The sequence below is a fragment of the Nyctereutes procyonoides genome, unplaced genomic scaffold (assembly GCF_905146905.1).
Source record: "Nyctereutes procyonoides isolate TBG_1078 unplaced genomic scaffold, NYPRO_anot_genome, whole genome shotgun sequence".
Lineage (NCBI taxonomy): Eukaryota > Metazoa > Chordata > Mammalia > Carnivora > Canidae > Nyctereutes > Nyctereutes procyonoides.
In genome coordinates, this window is record NW_026575033.1 from 19537035 (window position 1) to 19561801 (window position 24767).

Genomic DNA, 24767 nt, shown 5'->3' on the forward strand with positions numbered 1-24767 from the left:
CAATGGCACTGCCTCTCCGACTTGGTTCTCTCTCTCTGACCTGAGTGTGGACTCCATCCTCAGAATGACTCAGGCCCCCAGGAGAAGCAGAAACTCTTTACCCAAAAGCCTCTTTCTCTGGGCTCATGCGTTTCTAGGGACTGAAGCAAAAGAAATTGTTATTTTTTTCTCCTGCCAGAGATCACTGCTCGCTATATCTTTCCCTTGTGCCTCATCCGGGCCTCTGTTACAGAAAGAGACACATGGTACTGCAACTCTGCAACATCTGGAAAAATGGGGGACGGCGACAAGTTTCCCTCTCCTGCATCCTGAGTATTTAACAAAATGCTGCAGAGGCTGCAAGGAATCAAAGAACATGCGATGTCTCCATCAATGTTGGAATCCTTGGACTACTGTAACATTCCAAATCCCCAGAGGCAAACAACTATCCATCTAGTCACCAAATAGGAGCACCAGAAAACCCACAGTCTTCTGGGAAACACTTTTAAGATATACTTCCATGAGGTTTTCCACTTGGGGCTTCACACAACCTTCATTTGCTCCAAATGTGCTCTACTATATGTCAGGCACTGTACTAGGCACTATGAATGAATGATAAAGTATGGTCTCCACTCTCAAGAAGCTTAGCTTCTGCTGCCCCCAATACAGCATTCAGCGGGCACAATTCCATACAACTTAGTACAATACACACAAATTATCAGTCCCCATATATTCAATGCTTTTATTCCTGTCTGCTACTTAACCTCCTTTAGTTATAAAATCCTATCTGTTGCTCTTGAACGTTTCCTAAAACTTTACACCTTTCCAAGATACGGCAACATAAAGGTGGACTGGAGGTGCCAATAAATGCAACCTGCAAGTACAGTCAGGGAATGAAATCTAAATCCTCATGGCAGAAGCAACTACAGAGAAAGAATAGCCCAACATCTTCATTTTACAGAACAAGTGGCCCAACGCAGAGACAAATTAGGTGAACTGCCTAGGGTCCTCCAAAAGGTAAACAGCTGAAACAGATTTAGAATCCAAATCTCCTAAATCTCAGCTCACCCCTTACCTGATAGTAACATGGCCTCTGTAGTGTGTTAAGTTAGTCCATGAAAACCTGAACTGGTGTTTCTTGGAGCACAGGAAATGACAAAAGCCAAAGAAAAGGTAGCACTATATAATCTCATAACCAAATGCTGCCTTTAGCTACTAACATTTTTAGCATTTGTGGTAAATAGAATTGTTGGTCCCAATTGTTCCTATGTGGCTATTTCTATGGCCTCTTGCTGGACGAAATGCACTTCCCTACTCCTTCATTTCAGGCTTGGCCATGGGATTTATTTTGGTCAATGGGATGCTAGTGAACCTGAGCATCTGACATCATTATGCGAAGAAAGTATCCCAGAGTTACTGACCTTCCAGGTTGGGCCTCAAAGTGAGAAACAGAATGAGCTGCCCGGGGCAACTTCATACACATGAATGAGAAATAATACTTGGTAGGTGCAAGCCACTGAGATTTTTGGGTTGTCTGTTATGCAGCAAAAGATAACTGATATACTGTCTTACCCTTCAAGTAAAAAATGCATACTTGTCATTACCTGTCACTGCTATATCCCCTAAGAATATCAGCTTGCTGTTAAAGTAGCAATTACTTTCCTCCTTTTTTAAAAAAAGATTTTATTTACTTTATGAGGGGGGGGGGACAGGAGAGGCAGAGACACAGGCAGAAGGAGAAGCAGGCTCCATGTAGGGAGCCCAAAGTGGGACGTGATCCCGGACCTCCAGGATCACACCCTGAGCCAAAGGCAGACGCTCAACCGCTGAGCCACCCAGGCGTCCCACTTTCCTCTTTTTTATTCCATTTTACTAATTCCTCAGGGCCGTCTTTTATTTGAATTACCTTCAAAAAAGAACAAATCTCCAAATTACAGTGTCACCTCCAAGTGTTTCACTGATTCTTAAGGTAGGTATTGTTAGAGTTGGAGAAAAATGTATCCTGTCAGTATCACCTCACAAAATGCCTTCTTTCCCCTTCAAAGCAGTAAGATTTGTCACAATCACAGCTAATTTATTAAAAATAATTCTCAGCTCATATGACGGGGAGGGAGTACACACATCTTTCAACACAGGTACTAAAGATTTTTAAAAGGCTGCTTTAAAAGCTTCAACTACGATTAATGTTAAAATACACTGGTTTCTGATATTTTTAAAGGGCCTCCAAATCAAGATAACATAAAAAAAAAAGGCCCATGTAAACGTCCTTCAATTTAACCATCTCTTATTCCAGCATGTAGTTTGATGTTAAAACTACTACAGCTTAATTATCATTTGTAACTTTTGAGGCTGAGTAGACTTGAAATAAAATTACGTTCAGACCTACAGAACACCTAATGCAATAGTCATTCGCAGGATGGAATACCAAACTAGAAACCCACAGCTGATTTCCCCTTCTGGTTGTCATGACAAGGTTAGCATGTCTCCTTTCTTTATTCTTCTGTCTACAAAATGAGAAGGACATGTTTTCTTTTGAAACTATGTAATTTCCAAGTTCATATATCAGTACAAGAGTATTATATGCCTGGAGTGCGTATAGAATTACACGAGTCCCTGTAAACTTGAGTGTCCATATATCTAACAGCACCAAAAACACAAAACAAACAAAAATACGTATTTGAAGGCATTTTTCTTTTGTTTTAATGTCAAACGAGTTGGTGGATCTCTTTTGAAGGCTATTCATTTGTCCATTTTGGACTATAGATAGATACTTCCTTAGAATTTGGCCAAAAAAACAAAGTCAAACATTCCTCCTCAGTTTTGAATCAAAACCAGGAAAATGGCACTGTCTTCTAGGAAGACTGTATTTACTTGTATATTCAAACTGATACCTAAAGATATTCTTCAGGGAGGAAAAGAAATCCCTCAAAGTCAAATTTCCTTTTTTTTAAAATTAATTAATTAATTAATTAATTTGTTTATTTTTCAAAGCCAAATTTCTTAACATGGAGCAGAACTCAAGAGATTTCCAAAACTGGGAGGCAACAAGTGACATGCACTTTTTTTTTAAAACTAACCTCTCACTGAAATTTAGCATAACTTGCAATACAACATATTATTAGCAGGACTTGTGACTTTGGCACCAATGGAAATTTAGTTACCTTCACATTAGGAGTTGCTATCAAAAATTCAAAATATTTACTTGTGATGAGGAGTTACCTCGGAATTACGATGACTCACCAGAAGATCCTGTTATTTTAATATATTGATAAAGAAGTACACCTATTCCCATACCGTAACTGGCTTTCTTTGCCATCACTTGTATTGTGCCACATCTCTCATTCTCCACTCCTTATTAACTAAGGACATCCTGAATAGAGAGGGAGATGAGCACACTGGGGGAAGGAAGAGAAGGTAACAATGTGTGTATGTGTGTGCATGCAAAACAGTGAAATTTAAAAAGGTAATTATGATGAGGCATCTGTCTATTTGGCACCATCTAAAACCAGCAAGCAATAATTGTACAACAAGGGGGTGTTTAGTGTATGAGGTTTAGGACACTGTGCCAGAAAACCTAAAGCATCCAAGTTGTAAAACATCGTAATAAGCAGGTAATCCTAGGCACAGCGTCCAAGTTTCTGCCCTAACTTGTTCCTTATGATTATGATTTTAAAACATCCCAGTGTCAGCAGGTTCACTCTGAGTCAGACCTGAAATAATAAATGGCTTATTTTCCATCCTGATGGAGGAAATACATCATGGCTCATTGTGGCTCACTTAACTGAGGCTGTTTTTACAGGAAAATATAAAAATAACTAAGTCATTCTGCTTTACCATTTTTATTTTAATTTTTTTATTAACAAAGCTCTGTACTACAATCCACTTTAAAAAGAAAAAGCATGTTTTCCAACTAAGCTATAAAGACAATACCTTGCAAACATCTAGAAGGAAAAGTAATATAAACATCCAGAAAGAAAATTAAAATTTTTACCAACAAACCCCCTGCTGGGCCAAGATAACCAATTAAATGCATTCACTTCAAGATAAAGTCCTGCTTATTTAAGCTGTCATATAATACTGTTAAGACAGCCAAAATATTTCACCACCATTTGTTAAGGTTGCCAGGTTTGATAAAACTACATTTATGTATACACAAATACATACGTATATTCCAGAACCCAACTAAAAGTCGGGGAGAAAGGGACACTTTCACCAAAAAATGCTTACCCAATGACAACTACGCTGCATACAAACTAGAAGCCCATCATGTTTGCAGGTAAAATAACTACCAGGACTGAGCAGTACATTCTAGGAACAATGAGTTTGCGCTGTCCTGCTACTTAAATTCATTCTATGGGAAGCTTATGGGTTCTAGAGGCCACTGATGACACCACTTCAGAATGCAATCTTGTTTGTTACCCAAAACAGTAGCCAATATTAGGTACATATGTACTTCAGGATATGACAAATAAATTTACAATCACATAAGGCTCTCAGTGTACAATACATTTGGATACAAAGAATCCACAGCTCCACTGACTGTTTACATTCAGAGTTAAGCCATCATTCCATCTCCTTTTGAAAAGAAAAGGGTACTAAGAGGTAGAAAAACCAGCTGAATGTTCCCGACTTATCTGCCCATTCCTTTCTCACCAGACTCTCTGTAAGTCCCTAACTATGAATGGGGGAACGTGGAAAGGCAAACAGCAGAAAGCATATTTTGCTGTGTTTTCTCACTTTTTCAAAAGTTTTAAAAGGCACAAACTCTGTGCTCTTTCATGAGCCTTGTTATCTCATTCCTATCACAGCTATAGTATTATCAATCCTAAAAAGAAAAAAAAAAAAAACCAAACCCTAAGAACTAGGGGGATAATTTTTTTTGCCCTGCCTTCCTGTAGGAATTACCAAGGACTCTTGGTAAAGTCAGTAGACTCTTAGAGGCCTGGCAGAGAAGTGCCCCTGGGAGTTCTCACTTTCTATCTTGCATTTTTTAGCAGTCACACCATGGAGACCTCAAATCCCATCCACAAAATCTGGGCTTCTATAAAGCTCAAAGGGAATAGAGCAGGGCAGGTGCACAGCACATCAAAGACACTTAAATATTAGGAGAACGTGTCATTAATGAGGGTGAAAAATGTTATAGAATATCCATAAATTAAGTACTAGGATAACACCTCAGGTTTTCAACCTAAAGAAAAAAACAGAATGGATTCTTGATATAGATGTAACAAGTGTATGTTACATGTACATACACAAATACATACACAAGTGCAAGCATACCTAAGGATATTTCTTTTAAAAACAAAGTTGACCATACAATTTCTGTGGCCAAAAGATATTTTAAAGTCTTAGGCACAGGGGCACCTGGGTGGCTCAGTTGGTTAAGTATCTGCCTTCAGCTCAGGTCATAATCTCAGGGTCTTGGGATCAAGTCCCAAGTCCAGTTCTCTGCTCAATAGGAAGTCTGCTTCTCCCTCTCCCTCATGTTCTCGCTCTCAAATAAACAAATAAAATCTTGAGGGGGGGAAAGCCCTATGCACAAAAATCTGCTTTTTAAAGTCAGTTCCATTACTGGTATCAAGTGATCTAGAATTTTAATGGCAACGTTTTAAAAGAGGAAATGACCCACAAACTCTACTTTCCCATACTCCTTTTCTCAGCAACATGAAGTCAAAAAAAGTAAACTTTAAAAAAAAAAAAAAAAGTAAACTTTTACCAGCCACAATTTTAAGAAACCTGTCAGATGATCCCAAGTATCTGAACTTAGGGATCTTTGTTAGGAAAGTCAAAGTGTTCTCTTTTAGGAGGGTGGCATGTGTACTGGGGACAAGGTATGAGGAACAAATGGCTGGAAGTAGAGAGAAACAGTAAATGGTCAGTGGCCTGTCATCTCTCTTCTCCTTAGGCACATAAAAATGTGTCACAGTTACACGTGGGTTACAAGAGACCTACTCCCTTTACAAGTTGCTTCTCCAACCTATCCTCAATCTAAATCAATTTTATTTTCAGTTTGTTTGTTTAAAAGAAAAAAAAGTTACCACACACAGAGGGACTTCAAGTCTGAGACTTTAATCACATCAAAGTCTGGAACTTCAAAGTTGCAGTTCCCACAGCAACAGCAACTCTGCTCCCATCTGCAATTTGAGTGTTACTGTATATGGTAGTCTCTCTGATTTAAGACCTTGATATGTGTGTGGGGGCAATGCGGCCAAGTCACAGGCACTGTGAATTTGAATTTCCTGGCTCTCACTTGGTTGAATTTAGTGGGTGATTATGGGGCGTTAGCATTTGCATTTAAAGCAGGTCCCCAAAGAGGAAGCACATTCAGGTCACTTGAACAAACATCAGTGTGGGACACACTAGAACCATCTGACTGACTGCCTGGCAGCCCCGCCTTTTCAGTTCTCTAGTCTTCATCAGAGTCCAGCCACCAGGACCGACAGGATGGTGCTCAGAGGATTTCAAGTTGCACCCCTAATAGCTGGCACCATTAAATGGCTCATTTTTCTAAAAGTCTGTGAAGAGCTTAAACAGACGAGAAAGTAAATCAAAGCCCATCTTTAAGGGAGCGGGGGAACCCCTACCATCTAACTCAGTTTTTGGACAACTAACTGGTAGTTACCTTCCCTCTACCATTCAACACAGTGGTTTCCAAAGGTATTTTCCAGCCGTCTAGTTCCTGATTTCAGTGGCCACTCTGTTTCAGGAATAAGAACAAAATTCAATACGGAGACAAATGTTGGAAAAGTCCCTGGGAACTAACTTACAGCCAGTGGTTATGTGCATGTTCACCCCGCCATGCCAGGGTACTTCTAAGTATCAAACTGTCTGCTGCCCTACTGCAACAGTAAACTGTTTGCTGCCCTATGTTCCCATCTCCTCCAGCAGCCGAAAATTTTGAAGGTAGATACATTTAAACCATCAAAATATGTGCTGACCATGAGCTAAATCTACTTCAGAAAGACAAGAGTACTGCTGGAAATGGGACCCTCCATTTCAAAGCACAAGCCTGCAGTAGGATAGCATCACATTTAATTCATCTGAAAAAGCTATCCAGAGAGTAGCTTATGTGACGCAAGATTACTGGAATTGTAAAAGACTTAAAAGTGGGTGCTCCCAAAGACCTCCCCAATCGCCCCAGTAAAACAGAAGGCAACACAGTGAACTCACAAGTATAGAAAAAGGTATATTCACACAACAAATAGCTGCTGGGCACCTACTATGTCCTGGGTTCAAAGGAATGAGTGTAACAAAAAATGCTTGTCTTCATGGCGCCCATGCTATAGCAGGGAGACAGACAAGCAGAATGCATACAGTAGGTCAGGTGACAATATTACACGCCACCATGAAAAATAAAGCAGAGAGGAGCATGCTGGGGAATGTACTGGGCATGAAGGACGCTACAATTATCAACAAAGTGGTCAGGGAAAGTCACACAGAAAGGATGACATCTGAGTAACAGAGGTGCATGAAGTAAAGAAAATCGATAGGCCATTTAGGTACCTAGAGAAGAGTGTTACAAACAGAGGCCAAAGATAGTGCAAAGTCCTGGGGCAGGAGGATGACCCTACAAGGAAGTCAATGTGATCAGAAGGATACCGAGGAGATGGAAATGAGGTCAGAGAAATGACTGGGGGATCAGGCCATGGGAGCCTCCATGCCAACAGAGGAATCTCAGCTTTTACACCAAGGAAGTCAGGCTGATGGGAAGCAAAGGCAGAAGTGAGAAACCAGTTAGGAGACACAAGCAAGCAACTGGTGAGAAATCACACGGCTTGAACCAGGGCCAGGAGGAGAGGAGGTGAGAAGTGAGAAGAAAATCTGAACATACTTTGAAGGTAGAGGGCAGAATGTGCCAATAAGATTGCAGGTGGAGTGAAGAGGGAATGGAAAAAGGTCTTCTTTCCAAATTCAAAAGAGTTACTTGGAATATTTACTTGAATGGAACACAAATATCTTCAGTAGACCATGCTGAGCTCTCTCAGATCTCTACAAAGATGCTAATGTTTGCAGAAGCATGAACGAAATGGAAATATTAATTGATAAAAACAAGAATCAAAACCAAATACCTTGGGCAGCCCCGGTGGTGCAGCGGTTTAGCGCCGCCTGCAGCCCAGGGCATGATCCTGGAGACCCTGGATCGAGAAGCCTGTGGCTTCTTAGCTAGGAGTAGCCGAAAGGGCATTTTGTAATAGAGACACTTGATGGTACAAAAGGCTAGAATAAGGAATGTTACTTATTCTAAGAGGAAGTGTTAGAAACTATCAGGGAAACAGTACCTGTGGTACAGCCTGAAACACAGAGGGGCAAGATGAAGCTTTGCTTCTGTGAAGGACAAATCAGTGAGTTAGCGTGAATGCAAAGGTAAAGAAGCACAATAAAATTAAGACCTAAAAGAGACCCAAGGAATGAAAAGAATAAATTGGCATTACCTGGTAGTCTGGTTGGGAGCCTGGGGGCAGAGGGGATATGTGGAAAAAGCAGCAACTATCTCCAGTTCCAACTGCAATTAACTGGTAATGGTTAGTTGATTGATACACAAGACAAATTCTGAGTTTTTCAGGGGTTCTTTTTTCAAGGTATATACCCCTTCCACTCTAGAACCCTAACATACAAAGACATACACAGACATCCCCGCCTACTCTGCTGATTCCAAATCACTTTCAATTAAAAAAAAAAAAAACAGACCTTTTAACATATTATACAAAAGTATTCACCTTTGCTTGGATCCTTCAATTAGAATCTCTGCATGGAATCCGGAAGAGAACTTGTACTTTAGAGAACAAATCTATCCCTAATGAATAAGGAAATAGAAAAGGTGAAAGGTTATTAAAAGTTTACCACTAAAAAGAAAGAAAGGTGACATCACCACAGACCGCAGATTCTTCTGACAGAAAAGGAGAAGACCAAATAACATGTCTCTGGTATGCAAGAGCCAGATGGGAAATACAGTCCAAGCTCATAGAGACACAGAGCCACAGTACACGAACCTCAATAAGCCAGCATCTATGCAGTCCTAATTTATATTGGAGAAAGGAACAAGAAAAAAAAATAAATTGAATTATTAGAAAGAAAGGAAATTATGATCTAAAAACAGGAAAGTAATAATGCTAAATAACTAAGAAGAACACAAAACTATAAACAGTACCTTATTTTTAATTTCCTAAGTAAGGAAAGCATGGGTATTCTATATGATACGTGGCATGACAAAGAAGGTATATGTACTATATGTGATATTATCTGGAGAGACTGGAAGCTCTGGAGTGGAAGCCTAAGATTATCATAAACAAAAAATGAAGAGTTCCAGTCCTCTCACACACTTTGGGCCACTGAACAAGTAATAAGCACTTCAACTTCAACCTTATCCTTTTATTGACAAAATAGAAACCAACATGCAACACACCTGTCAAAATGGCCTTACCCACATTTCCCAATATTCCCTCCAAACTAGTTCAAGATTTAATTTAACTTTAAATGTACAAGTATAAATACCAATTCGTAATAAAATAAACACTCTTCATTTTTCTAAGCTCCCAAGAGCTGTGTTCCATGTTTCAGGATTACATTATGGTGGGTGATTTTGCTCAAATGGATGATGAAGGCAGAGAAAAGTACTTTCATTTTATTCAAGATCAGAGTTACAAAAATGAAGGTAGTACAAAACCTGAAACTAAGAGTTTTGGGCACAGACAGATGTGGATTTGATTCCAGCCTGTCCTTTTTATTAACTGTATTATTATCTAAAGTATCTAACCTTGATTTCCACTATAAAGAAGGGAAATAGCAACATTATCTACTTTATATGGCTGGGATAAGAATCAGAATTAGATATGCCCTTACCATTTAGTACAAAGTAAGTACTAAATAAAAAGCAGCTATCTTATTAGCTCATCTACGACTTAAGCTCAATTTTTATTTCTATCAGCATTCCAGCAGTAGAAAGCAGTACAAAACTAGGCATCTTCCAAATCCTTAAAACCCTAAAGTACTCTGAGACTGGTAGCTCCTCAAGAGATCCGAAGTGTTAATATTATTCTGCAGCATTATGTAATTATTTATATACAGTATGATAAAAGATCTGTATCTTAACTAATGACCTTGGGGATCCCTGGGTGGCTCGGCGGTTTGGTGCCTGCCTTCGGCCCACAGCGTGCTCCTGGAGTCCTGGCATCGGGTCCCACATCGGGCTCCCTGCATGGAGCCTGCTTCTCCCTCTGCCTATGTCTCTGCCTCTCTGTGTGTCTCTCATGAATAAATAAATAAAATCTTTAAAAAAGGAAAATAATGACCTTGACATCTCTCTTATGTACAGCCTATATTCTATTAAAGACTTCTCATTCATTCTAAAATTAAAATCTCAATTTCACAATTGTGGAAAATGCTACAATTAATAAGGGGCTGTTTATCTTAAAAACAAAAAACAGGGGATCCCTGGGTGGCTCAGGGGTTTAGCGCCTGCCTTCAGCCCAGGGCATGATCCTGGAGACCCAGGCTTGAGTCCCATGTTGGGCTCCCTGTATGGGGCCTGCTTCTCCCTCTGCCTGTCTCTCTCTCTCTCTCTCTCTCTCTCTCTCTCTCTCTCTCTCTCTCTATGGAGCCTGCTTCTCCCTCTGCCTCTCTCTCTCTCTCTCTGTCTATCATGAATAAATAAATAAAAATAAAAATCATTAAAAACAAAAAACAACACAAAAAAACCCTCTGCCTGAAATGTCTAAGTCTCAGCATGACACCCTGAGATGTCACTCCTGAATACCAGTTCACCCACGGAGTTTCCTTCTTTTCTGGCAAAAAATAATCTCTTTCCCAAATCAAAGATATCTCAACAAAAGTAACAAAACCTTCTGCCAGTTCCACATAATTCCACTATCCCCTAAACTCACTTCCTCAAAAATAAAAAGGGTTAATAGAAAGTACTTATTCCTGAGGATTAAAGAAAATAATACAAAGTACATAGTTCTATGCCTGACATACAACACGATAAAAATTAGCTCTTTAATTATTTACTGAATAATTCCAATCCTTTAAAAAATTATTTCCCAGTTTACTCCTGTCGTGCCCATTCCCCCAAGAATGACTATAGAGCTTAAGTAAGGTTGGAGGAGGCAGGATGCTCTACTTACTAATAACCTCCACACAGGAGAAGACACCCTAGGGCATTACCTGCCTCCAGGGTTAGATTCAGAGGTTTAAGCCTATGCCAATCATTTTATTTGGCTTTAAGTATGCTAATGGTACATTTACACAAATTCTCAACTGAAAGAATACCTTTTATCAAGAGTACTACTAAGTGAAAACAAACAACCTCATTTGCATTTAATCACCTTTCCTTTAATCCTCCAAAGGGAAAGTTTAAAAAAAAAAAATGAAATGTAGGTAAAGGGGAAGAGAACAATGAAAACGGGAAACAGACTTCTGAAAAATAATACAATCATACTGAAATATATTTCTCTGACTACTAAAAACATAACCATAAAACATTAATCCATCGGTAGGCCACTTTATGAACACATAAAGTGTTTTTTAAGCAACCCTAGGTATTACGTGGAGCATTAGTTTACCCTTGCTGACTCTTATTAATAAACCTTTTCTTACTCTGTGTGTATAATACCCTTGTGTATCACATGATAACCCAGAAGGCAGACCAAAAAACTTGACAAAAAGCAAAATGAGACAGGCAAGAAAATCAACAATACAATTACACTGACAAGTAACAGTGCTGGGTTAAAAATCCAGAGGAAATTGAAAGTTCAACAGAATTATAAAACAAAGATGGGGAAAGAGAAACGTTTGCTGATGCAAGCTTCAAATGATCCATCAGGGTGATACTCAACAAGCTGTTAAGGTCTCAGACTGCCATTAACCAAAGAAAGATCACACGAAACTCAAGTCTCACTGTGCTCAGAACTGACCACATCATAGTCAGCAGATGGATGAGCTCCTGATTAGCACACTCTAAGGAGGACACTGATAAGTGAGAGTGCATCCCGTAAAAGGAATGGAAGCCAATATGGCAAGCTCTGGTCAAAGACGTCCCACATCTCTGCAGATAAACAGGGACTAGATGACCCTCTGCAGGAGATGCTGAAAAGGTATAGAACCTACTCTCAATTCCAAGATGTCATACACCTGGGAAGTGTTAATAACCCCATCATAGGCTGATACTGCCATCAACAGAAAGCAGGTTAGCAGTGTGACCAGTATGAAGGTTCCTCAAAAAATTAAAAACAGAACTACCTTATGATCCAGTAATCATACTACTGTTATTTACCCCCAAAATACAAAAACACTATAATTCAAAGGTATACATACACCCCTACGTTTACTGGGGTTTACAACAGCCAAATTATGGAAGCAGCCCAAATATCCATAGATAGATGAATGGCTGAAGAAAATGTGGTGTGTATATATCATGGCATATTATTCAGCCATCAAAAAGCATGACATCTTCCCTTTAGCAAGGACATGGATGGAGCCAGAGTATAATAATGTTAAGTGAAATAAGTCGGAGAAAGACAAATGACCCCCCTCATGTGGAATTTAAGAAACCAATAAATGAGCAAGCTACTGGCAACAAATAGTGTTGCAAAAATATTATCACTCATGAAAAAACTAAAACCATACAAGAACAGTACTACAGGAGCTTCATAGAAACTTGCCAGAACCTGCACTACTGTTTTTGCTTTATCACATCTGAGAAATGTACCAAAAAAGAACAATACCTAAATATCATTTACCAGGCAAAGCCTACTGTATCCCATCCCTTAAGAACTTAAGAGCTCTGGGCAGCCTGGGTGGTTCAGCGGTTTAGCGCCGCCTTCAGCCCAGGGTGTGATGCTGGAGACCCGGTATCGAGTCCCAGGTCGGGCTCCCTGCATGGAGCCTGCTTCTCCCTCTGTCTGTGTCTGTGCATCTCTCTCTCTCTCAGTTTCTCTCATGAATAAATAAATAAAATCTTAAAAAAAAAAAAGAACTTACAGTTCTGATTCACGCTATATTATGAGAATGGCACTCTGCTGGGGGGGGCAGTTGACGGGGGTGGTGGGAGTCACAGGGTCAGAGTAGCTAACCATCTCATCATAAAGTAAATGGTGGTCAGACAGGCAAATGTCAAGAGCACGCTATATATGAATTTAGTTACTCTACTCTGAATTATTTTCTGGAAATTTTGAAACTGAACAGAATTACCCACGCTCCCAATCTAGTACTTTTTTGTAAACATGTAGAAGAATATGTGGTTACAACTTTCAATGAGATTGTTACAGTAATGGAAATAATGGTCTCATTGAGAGTTATGCATAGTTTTTTACGTATATAACAATATTTCTGGCAATCCCTTAGGTAGAAAATTTAACAATATAATTTTTTTAATTTTATTTATTTCTTCATAAGAGACACAGAGAGAGAGGCAGAGACAAAGGCAGAGGGAGAAGCAGGCCCCCCGCGGGGAGCCTGATGCAGGACTCGATCCCAGGACCCCAGCATCATGACCTGAGCTGAAAGCAGACACTCAACCACTGAGTCACCCAGGTACCCAAATAATACCAGTTTCAACATTAAACATTTGTGTGTATATTCTAAAGCTCTTTGCCAACCAATTATAAAACCTGGTTTCAAATGCTACATGGCAAGTAACAAAAAGTCTAGTAATATATAAAGTTTTGAGTGCATAAACTTGTCAGCAGAAATCATGAAAACACTATTGTGATTAAGTGGATTGTTAGTAAAGATAGAACTGCTTAAAGCTCTAATGCAACAGAATTACCACACTGAATTGAAAGAAACATAAAATAGAACGTTAATCTGGATTCAAACAAAAAAAGGAAATAAAAACATTACCACAAATAGCATACATATATTGATGAACTATTTATTATGACCTAGAGCTAATCTGACATGGCACAAATTATATTACTTGAAGGGTTAAGTATGCAACGTGTAATCCAAAAACTAACTCAAGGGATGATCTCCTTCCCACTCAAGTAAAATACAGTATCAACAATTTATATTATTTGTGGTCTCCACTGCTAACAGATTACTTTTCCAATAAACCCTGCAAATTATGACTATTGCTCAATAGGTGTCCAGTTTCCCACCATTAACACTAAAGAAGAGCAGACAACACATAGGTACCCCAAAAGAAAATTCTATAAAACATTTTAATACTTAAATCTCTATTAGCTTAGACCTAACTAAAAAGTCTAAATTCCAGAGTGCCTGGCTGGCTCAGGAGGTGGGAACACGCCAACTCTTGATCTCGAGGTCATGAGTTCAAGGCCACACTGGATGTGAAGCCTACTTAAAAAGGAAAGTCTAATTTTCCACAAAAGTGGAGACAGTGGTTATATTCTACATAAGGCGACTGCCTGTTTAAAATATTTTAGGTGCAAATTAAAGGAGAATGTGGTATGTACATCATATGGATAGCAACCTTCCCCTCTTGCCACTTGAAGACATACATGCCTTAGCATGTACACTTTTAAAAGCTCTCCAGGATAGCACGGATTATCAGCTCTATTTATATATGCTAAAACTGAAACAAGAGAGTGTAAATGAGGGCACCTCGGATCAGGGTGGAAATACTTTTTCATCTTTACTACACTCTATTTTAGAAAATACCTGTTCTATGATACACAGGTCTTCCCCAACTTATGATAGGGTTACATCCTGATTAAACCCATTAGGATAGGGCAGCCCAAGTGGCTCAGCAGTTTAGCACCGCCTTTGGCCCAGGGTGTGATCCTGGAGACCCAGGATCGAGTACCCACATCAAGTCCCACATCAGGCTCTCTGCATGGAGCCTGCTTCTCCCTCTGCCCGTGTCTCTGCCTCTCTTTCTCTCACTCTGTGTGTGTGTGTGTGTGTGTGTATCTCATGAATAAAGAAATAAAATCTTTTTTTAATAAATAAAATCTTGGGCAGCCCGGGTGGCTCAGCGGTTTGGTGCCACCTTTCAGCCCAGGGCCTGATCCTGGAGACCCCCGGATTGAGTCCCATGTCAGCTCCCCGCATGAAGCGTGCTTCTCCCTCTGCCTGTGTCTCTGCTTCTCTGTGTGTGTGTGTGTGTGTGTGTGTCTCTAATGAATAAATAAAATCTTTTAAAAAATAAAGTCTTTAAAAAAATAAACCCATTGTATGTAAAAAAATATCTAAGTCAAAAATACATTTATATACCCAACCTACTGAGCACCACAGCTTAGCTTAGCCTGCCTTAAATGTGCTCAGAACACAGACATTATTAGCCTACATTTAGGTGAAATCACCTAACACAAAGATATTTTAAAATGAAGTGTTGAATATCACATGTAGTTTATTGAACCCTGTACTGAAAGTGATAAACAGAGTGGTCATATGGGTACCGATGATTATAAGTGTATCTATTGTTTCCCCCATCATCACGTGGCTGACTGGAAGGCACTGCTGCCCAGCTGGGAAAGGATCCAAATTCAAAATTCAAAGTAAGGGTTTCTACTGAATGTGTTATTGCTTTTACACCGTATCACTTTTGCACCATTGTAAAGTTAGGAGACTGTTTAAGTTGAACCATCATATATCAAGGGCCATCTGTATTCCACCAAGATTGAATAAAAGAGAAATCCTCTCCAAAGGCATTCTAGTAATAATAGGATATATTTTAACTAATGTCACTACTTAAAATACTGTAAAAACTTTAAAATATTGGGATATTCCCAAACTCCCAACAAAGGAACCAAGTAATAAGTTCACTGATCTTAGGTGATCATGATGGCTTAATACAAAGCAATAAACATTTTATAAAATTAAAAATGTAATGCTGTTTCTAAAGTTGTCCTATCAGTGAGAGATCTTCTGCGCCAAACCTTGCAATGTTCTTGGTGTCTCAAGGTTCTAAAAATAAGTCCAGGTCTGTTTAATACATGTATTCTGTGTTTTTAAGTAATCTCTACACCCAACATGGGGCTTTAACTCATAACCCCAATATCAAGTCACATGCTCTACCAACTGAGTCAGGCAAGTGCCTTCCACGTCAGTTGAGATTCCCAAATTTTCTTAACTATATAGAAGACCCAGAGGTAACTCCTTCCACTTAGTAGACTCTTAAATACAGTAAGAAATGAAAAATGGGCTATATAACAAAGTTGTAAACTTCATCTACACTTCTCTCCCTTCCAAGTGTGTGCTCTCTGAGTTGTGGAAAGATGTCTAGTTTCACTGCAATGGGCCCAGGAACTTCCCTAAAACTAGGTAGCCAAACTCCGCCGCCCAAGATGACATTAGCCTGGATTCCTTACAGCGAGAGAACCAACTTCCTTCCATCTGAAACTGAAGGACTACCAGCTATCAATGCGTATCTAAGAGAGACTTCATTGGCAATTGCCCTTCATGCAACAAACTTCTCTTATCTGGCCAGAAGATCCAAAACACCTAACATTTCACCTTTCTTTTTTTTAAGGTTTTATTTATTTATTCATGAGAGACACACAGAGAGAGGCGAAATATAGGCAGAGGAGAAGCAGGCTCTCTGCAGGGAACCTGATGCGGGACTCATCCCAGGACCCTGGAATCTGGACCTGAGCCAAAGGCAGACTATGCTCAACCACTGAGCCACCCAGGCGTCCCTCACCTCTTTCTAAACAAAGCTGGCACCCACCAAGGTGTCATGATGTCAAGAATTAAGAAGTGTGTGTGTGTGTGTGTGTGTGTGTATGTGTGTGTGTGAGAGAGAGAGAGAGAGAGAGAGAGAGAGAGAGAGAGAGAGAGAGAGACACACAGACTTGGGGCCATAAACCTATCCTTGCCCAATTTTTCTTTACTCCTACCTCCTCTTTACTTCTTCAATTTGCTAAATCGTGAAAATTACTAGAACTCTAAAATCTCCTCTGCTCTTCCCCAGTTCCACCCCAGCCAAGCAATTTTATCAGCACTTCCTCCACCCTAAACTAGGCCCCTCAGAATCTCAGTAACAAGGCTGTTACCCCAGACCCTCTCTCTACCACCCCCACCTATCCAGACCCTTGTCATCTTCCCTGGACCCAGAGGGATCATTTCAACCACCTGCTCAAAAATCTCACTCTTTAAACTAACTGCTCTGTGTTCTTTCAGCTGTCAACTGCATAAGAGATGAAACTAAGGAACAGTTCAAATCAAAGAGGACTGAAGAAAGGTAATGCTTAAATGCATTGTGCAACCCTGCATTGGATCCTGTACCAGGAGAAAAAGAAAGCAACTAGAGTAAGGACTCTACTGGGAAGCTGACACAACTGGAACACGGAATAAAAACCTGAATGAAAAGCACTGTAGTAACAATAAATTTGGGGGGCACCTGACTGGCGTAGTTAGCAGAGCATGTGCCTCATGATCCTCAGGGTTATGAGTTTATACTTCACATTAAGGGTAGAGATTACTTTAAAAAAAGAAATAGAGGGGTGCCTGGATGGCTTGGTAGCCATCCTGTTAGTCTGACTCTTGGTTCCACCTAGGGTCCTGAGATCTGCCCTGCCAGGGACTCCACTCAGTGGGGAGTCTGCTGGGGATTCTTTCCCTCTTCTTCTCCCTCCCCGTCTGGCCCTCCGCCAGCTCACACCCTCTCAAATAAATAAAGAGCATTTTTAAACATTAAAATCTTAAAAAAAATCAATCTAAAGAGAACAAAATTTAAAAATGGATAAAAACTTAAAACTTAAATAAAACAGGTGGTAAATAAAAAAGGTGGTAAATTTCCTGAATGTGATAGCTGTACCATGGACACATAAGAGTCTACTCTTATTCTTTGGTAATACATACTGAAACATTAAGGGATGAAGCTACACCATTTATATAAACTACTCCTAAATGAGTCAGGGAAAAATTTGTGTGTACAAATGTATATCTGGAGACAGGTGCTGTGCGCAGGCGCGGAAAGGTCCCAGGCCTGGACTGAGCGCCGGCGTTGCGGAGCTACGGGATCGGTTGGAAATGGCAGAGGTGGAGGAGACACTGAAGCGACTTCAGAGCCAGAAGGGAGTACAGGGCATCATCGTGGTGAACACAGAAGGCATTCCCATCAAGAGCACCATGGACAATCCCACTACCACACAGTATGCCAACCTCATGCACAACTTCATCTTGAAGGCCCGGAGCACCGTGCGTGAAATTGACCCCCAGAATGACCTCACCTTCCTTCGAATTCGCTCCAAGAAAAATGAAATTATGGTTGCACCAGATAAAGACTATTTCCTGATTGTGATTCAGAATCCAACTGAATAAGCCACTCTCTTGGCTTCCTGCGTCATTCCTTAATGTAATAGCCCCTAAGAGTGATAGTATTAATCATGTCAACCAACTAGCAGGTGGAAATCACCTGAGAGCCTACTTAGACTGATCCAGTCCCCAAAGTCATCAAAGTCATCCCTCTGCTGGCCAGTCACCCTTGAATTCTTGGGAGGACCTTCTTTCCTCGCCTCCAGATTTTGGAGCAAGAGCTTTGAACAGCCCACACACCCTGCTTCCTTCCATCTGACCTTCAGTTCACTTTGTCACCCTTGGAAAAGTCTGTTTTTCTTTAACTAAAAATAACTAAAATGCTTTAAAAAAATGTATATCTGTATAAATTTATACACCCACATGCATATATACCTGAGAATGCAAACTGGGTGGCTCAGTTGGTTAAGCATCTGCCTTCAGCTTGGGTCATGATCTTGAGGTCCTGGGATGGAGATGGAGCCCTGCGCTGAGCTCCCTGCTCAGTTGGGAATCTGCTTCTCCCTCTCCCTCTGTGTTCTCCTTCTCTCTCAAATAAATAAATAAAATCTTTAAAAAATGCAAACAAATGTGACAAGTGTTAAAAATTGGTGAATCTGGACAAAGGGTATATAAAAATTCTTTATATTTTTCTTTAAGCTTATCTTCTGAAAATATTCCCAAATAAAAATTTTGTTTTTTAGCCATTTGAGGCGACATGAGGAAGCTTTTCAGTGATAGATATGTTCATTATCTTGACTGTGGTTTCACAAGTGCATATACATGTCAAAACTTATCAAATTGTGTACTTAAGATATGTGCAGTTTATTAATGTGAGTTATAACTCAAAAAGCGGTTTCTTAAACATATATACACACTCAAAGCCTTCTGAGGGTTTCAGTCTGTGGGCTCTCTGACAACTTGTCTCAACACACCTTATAACCATGAGGCCCTCTGATCCCTTTAACTCTTCACCCTTCTTTCCACAATCCTGAAGAACTCACCATACTATCTGAGCTTGTCTTTCTTCTGCTTTTTTGTTCATTCTACTGTTATTTCCTGGAAAAGTAACAGTGAAATTTGGGCTCACCCAGCTAGACTCAAATCTAAACTGTGTCAAGTGGTCAATGACAAGGCCAGTTCCTCATCTGTGAAATGGGGATTATGGCCACCTATGGACAAGATGCAGAGGGGAACTTAAGGTCCAAGTAACTGAGGTAGAAAGTATGACAGCACTGTGTAAACTGAAATAATACAAAATAATGCCGAGTGGTCATTATCTCCATGCGTCTAAAGCCCTGCGGGCTCGACCTTCTTCCTAAAGTTTTCTCCCAGGCACTTGCACATGCCCCCCCTCCCCTGAATTCAAACAGTACTGTCCCAGGCACTTTGCAAGGCCACCTACAGTCTACCACGTTAATCACAAGTATACCTCATGAACAAGATACACCTATGCAAACAAGCATAACAGCCTCACATTACCCTGGCTGTTTACTTCTTAAGAGCTCCATGTCTGAATTCAGTAACATACTGAACTGCAGTGATGGGACTGTGGTCACTGAAGAGGCCCAGCCAGTAAGTGGCAATGGTAAGCTCTAAACTGCCTCCAACTTCATTCACAGTCTGTGGGTATATAAAGTGGCTGGATGTGGGACCTACCTACCAAAGGCCCTCCCTTCACAAACTGGGTTGTGGACCTGGGAAGAAAGCTCAGATCCAGTTTCCCTATGGAGCACTGGCCTCCACATGGCTCTCCTGGGGCACTGTGTTCTCTAAGAGGAAACTACAGAGGACAGGCTGCATGAGTGCTGGCGCAGTGAAGTACACATCATCCTGAAACCAGAGGACCTAGAAGGCAGATAGGAACTGGTGGTCACCAAGGCTCCAGAAACAACAAGTAGCTGGGTTTAGGATTTTCTCATGCTCAGCACTCAAGCCCATCATTTGGTGCAATAATTATCTTTAGTTAAATCACATTTAGTATTTTTAACTCACTAAAAAATGCTCACCACTTAAAAACTGGCTAATACCTTCTACCTTTCCACCTCCAAAAAACATGGGAACGAAGTTTTAAAACATAATTAGCAAAACCAGGAACCCCAGATGTCCCAAAATGCTAGGCATTTTGTTCTAGGAATTCAGGTACTATTAATTTCACAGCAAGGGGAACTGAAACCCTGAGAATCTCTGATTATGCGTAGTTTATATACACGCAAGCCAGAGGGAATCCTTCAAAACAGTCCTGGGCTACTTTTGTTTTTGTTCCTAGTGAAGAGCAAAACTTACTTGTCCACACTGGAAAAACCAGGAAAGGCTTGTCATCTAATGATTGGTCTGGTAAATAAGAAAAGGCCCTAAAACAATCTATTTTTCTCCTTGAAGTACTGTGAAGGCTACATGCTTTGGGAACACCACTCTGTCATTTTGTTTTAAATCTTATAAATTTCTTGGACAGCCCGGGTGGCTTAGCAGTTTAGCACCGCCTTCAGCCCAAGACATGATCCTGGAGTCCTAGGATCAAGTCCTGCATCGGGCTCCCTTGCATGGAGCCTGCTTCTCCCTCTGCCTGTGTCTCTGCCTCTCTTTCTCTATCTCTCATGAATAATAAAATCTTAAAAAAATAATAATAAAATAAAACACAAACCTTGTAAATTTCTTAAATGGGAGGGAAAGTGCCTTGGGGTACAACACTAAGATCCCCCTCCTGGCACACCATTCTGCTGGAGTGTGGCTCAGAAGAGAAAGGGGACAAGGTACCCACAGAGGTGTGACTTCTGATTCCCAAAGAGGCTTATACTGAGGAGGATTTTCTGTTGAACAGAAATTATGCTGTGGGGGATCCCTGGGTGGCTCAGTGGTTTAGTGCCTACCTTTGGCCCAGGGCATGATCCTGGAGTCCCAGGATCAAATCCCACATCGGGCTCCCTGTATGGAGCCTGCTTCTCCCTCTGCCTGTGTCTCTGCCTCTCTCTCTCTGTGTCTCTTATGAATAATTAAATTAAAAAAAAATTATGCTGTGGGGATAGAGAAGTGAGAAAGAATGAAGCCATCACATTGAATAAAGAAACATGAGCAGGATGCAAAAATAAAATTAACTGCCCAAGTCTTTGTTCCAGAGTTCTCAATCCTCTGGGGTTGGGGGGAGGGTGGGCTTTGGGGGTCCTGTAGGAGGTAGGAGTGACAGCATGGTGGTGAAGAAGGGCTCCCCCACCACAAGTGTTTATGTTCCAACCTAGCGGCATAACCAAAACAGACTGAACAACTGGAGGACAAATTTAGAGCCACCAGTCCATAAAATATAGTGAGTCCGTAACCTCACACTATATACTGAAATTAAATAAGTAGGATCTTCGCATTTCAAAGACCACCACCATCACTTCTACATTCATATTCATGGCATTATTCACGTAGAAAAACTGGAAGCAATCCAGGTGTCTATTGGCAGATGAATGGAAATGTGGTATATACATGCAACGGATTATTCAGCATTTGAAAAAGACATTCTGTTACATGCTGTAGTATGCCTAAAGACCTTATGCTATGTGAAAAGCCAGTCACAAATGGATTCCACTAGTGAGGTACCGAGAATATTCAAATTCAGAAATAGCAGAATGGTGGTTGCCAGGGGCTGAGGGTAGGAAGGTATGGAGACTTACTGTTTAATGGGTGGAGTTTCAGTTTTGCAAGATAAAAAGAACACTGGAGATAGATGGTGGTAATGGTTGAACAACAACGTGACACTACTGAATGCCATGGAACTATACAGTTAAAAATGGTTAAGGTGGGCAGCCTGAGTGGCTCAGCAGTTTGGCGTCGCCTTCAACCTGGGGCGTGATCCTGGAAACCCGGAATGGAGTCCCATGTCGGGCTCCCGGCATGGAGCCTGCTTCTCCCTCTGCCTGTGTCTCTGCCTCTCTCTCGTTCTGTGTCTCTCATGAATAAATAAAATCTTAAAAAAAAATGGTTAAAAAAAATAAATATTTTTTTTAAAAATGGTTAAGGTGGTAAATTATGTGTAGTTTACCACAATTCAAAAAAACAAAAAGAAAAATACCAAGGAAGTGAAAAGACCATCCACAGAATGAGAGAAATTATTTGCAAACTGTAGGATATAAGATTTATTGTCTAGAATAAAGGAGCCTTAAATCTCAATAATAAAAACATAAGTAACACTGTATTTTTTAAGTAATCTCTACACCCAACAAGAGGCTTAAACCCACAATCCTGAAACCAACTCCACTGACTAAGCCAACAAGATGCCCCAAATAACACAATTTAAAAATGGGTATAGGGGACACCTAGGTGGCTCATCGGTTGGCCATCTGCCTTTAGCTCAGGGCCTGATCCCGGATTCCCAGGACAGAGTCCCATATTGGGCTCCCCACAGGGAGCTTGCTTCTCCCTCTGCCTGCATCTCTGCCTGTGTCTCTCATTAATAAATAAATAAAATCAATCGATCTATCAATCAATCAAAACAGGTGTAGGAGGAGTGTCTGGATGGATCAGCAGGTAGAGCATGCAATTCTTGATCTAAGGTTACCAGTTGGAAACCACAATGGACAGAAAGTCTACTTGAAAACAATGGGTAAAGGATCTGAATAGACCCTTCTCCAAAGAAGATATACAAACAGGCAAAAAGCACGGGAAAAGATGCTCAACATCATTCACCATCAGAAAGAAAACAAAACCACAGTGAGATACTACTTCCTATCCACCAAGATGGCTAAAATAAAGCACAGTAACAAGTATTATCAAGGATATGGAAGAATTAGAATCCTCATACCCCGGGGGCCTGGGTGGCTCAGCAGTTGAGCACCTGCCTTTGGCTCAGGGCGTGATCCCAGGACATCCAGGGATCAAGTCCCACATCGGGCTCCCAATGAGGAGCCTGCTACTCCCTCTGCCTGTGTCTCTGCCTCTCTCTCTCATGAATAAATAAATCTTAAAAAAAAAAAAATCCTCATACCCTCCTGGTAGGAATATAAAATGGTACAGCCACTTTAGAAAACAGTTCGGCAGTGCCTCAAAAGATTAAACAAGAAGTTACCATATGACTAGACAATTTAACTCCTAGGTATATATAACCAAGCCAAGAGAAATGAAAATATAGATCCGTAAACACACACATACACAAATGATCACAGAACATTATTCATAATCATCAAAAGTGGAAACAACCCAAACATCCATTAACTGATAAATGGAGAAATAAATAGCAGTATATCCAAATAACAGAATACTACCTGGCACTAAAAAGGAATGAAGTACTGACATATGCTACAACATGGATAAACCTTGAAAACATGCCAAGTGGAAGCCAGTCACAAAAGATTACATATTGTACGATTCTATTTATATGAAATGCCCAGAATAAGTAAGTCCAGTAAGACAGAACGTAAATAAATAGTGGCCTAGGGCTGGAAGGTAGGGGGCAAGTAACTGGCAATGGTTACAGGTTTCTTTGGGGAGTGATGAAAATATTCTAAAATTCATTGTAGTGACAATTGTACAATTCTAAAAACCACTGAATTGTACTCTTTAAATGGGTTCACTGTATGCTATATGAACTCAATAAAGCTAATGTGAAAAAAAAATACGAAGTAGATGTCCATCCATTCCATATCCAAAAGAAACCAGTCACAGTAACTCTCTGAGTGGAAAAGGAAAGAATTCACAAGTCTCCTTAAAATAAATTATAGGAACTCACCTTTCTTCAGCAGCCCCCTTGGTAACAACAGCCCAGGTACGTATCAGTGGAAATGTCTATTATACATAGTAGGCCAAGCACGCAGAGTTATAAAAATAAAGTTCCAAGGAAAACACTCTCTGTATTAAGTAAGGTTGGAGACAATTATGAAAAGTTTCCTTAACAATCTAGGATTTGACAATAGTTCTTCAACATTAAACTGCCCACATGACAGGTATACGATCAGTAATAAGGCTTGATATTCCATAGCTATATGATTTTACAGCAAAATGTAGAGAAGTTTCACTCTTCTAATAAAACTACCCATGACAAAGTCCCCTAAGAGCTTTCCCAATGACACCACAAAGCTTTGCTCTATGTTGGGGTAATCTGCAGAAGACTCAGCAATTTAACTAGTTCATGTCTATATAACTACATACAAGCACATATAATTGTATTGCCACATAGGTAAATAACCAATCTCACTTAGACATTAATAAATGAGCAAATGGACATTCAATGAATTGAATATAAGCCTAAGAAGCTGCAGAAGAAAATGTACAATTTATGTCATTGCAGTATATTACTATGAAAAGTGGCTTTGGTCTTTATTTCTAAAAAATAAAGGAAGGAAGGAAAGAACCTCTACAAAATCACTGTCAATGTAGCATCATTCACCAAAATCTAAGCCTCTAAACCTAACTGACAATATTTATGAGTCATGACCAAATAAGTATATAAATCACCTACCTTATGGGTCACCTGGCAATGTTCTGCCTGAAATGAAGTATTAGGCACCAAAAATATTTACAGAAGAGCCTTTGAATCAAGGAACCATAGAGCCTAATGCCATATTAACACCCCCCCCAAAAAAAAAGGAGTTTAGAAAACTAGTGGTTCCCATTCA

At 40.2% G+C, this 24767-nt stretch overlaps 2 protein-coding genes across 2 annotated transcripts in view; one reads left to right on the forward strand and one right to left on the reverse strand.

Moving 5' to 3' along the window:
* FOXO1 (forkhead box O1) overlaps window positions 1–24767 on the reverse strand; it is a 102502-nt gene that overhangs the window by 53778 nt on the left and 23957 nt on the right. The window lies entirely within an intron of this gene.
* Window positions 17849–18312, forward strand: LOC129504467 (dynein light chain roadblock-type 1). Its single transcript, XM_055317178.1, has one exon. It carries the CDS (start codon window positions 17911–17913, stop codon window positions 18199–18201), a length of 291 nt encoding a protein of 96 aa, XP_055173153.1. The 5' UTR covers window positions 17849–17910; the 3' UTR covers window positions 18202–18312.

What these genes read in the sequence shown, in the direction of transcription:
- LOC129504467 (XM_055317178.1), top strand. Translation starts at nt 17,911, where the DNA reads ATGGCAGAGGTGGAGGAGACACTGAAGCGACTTCAGAGCCAGAAGGGA.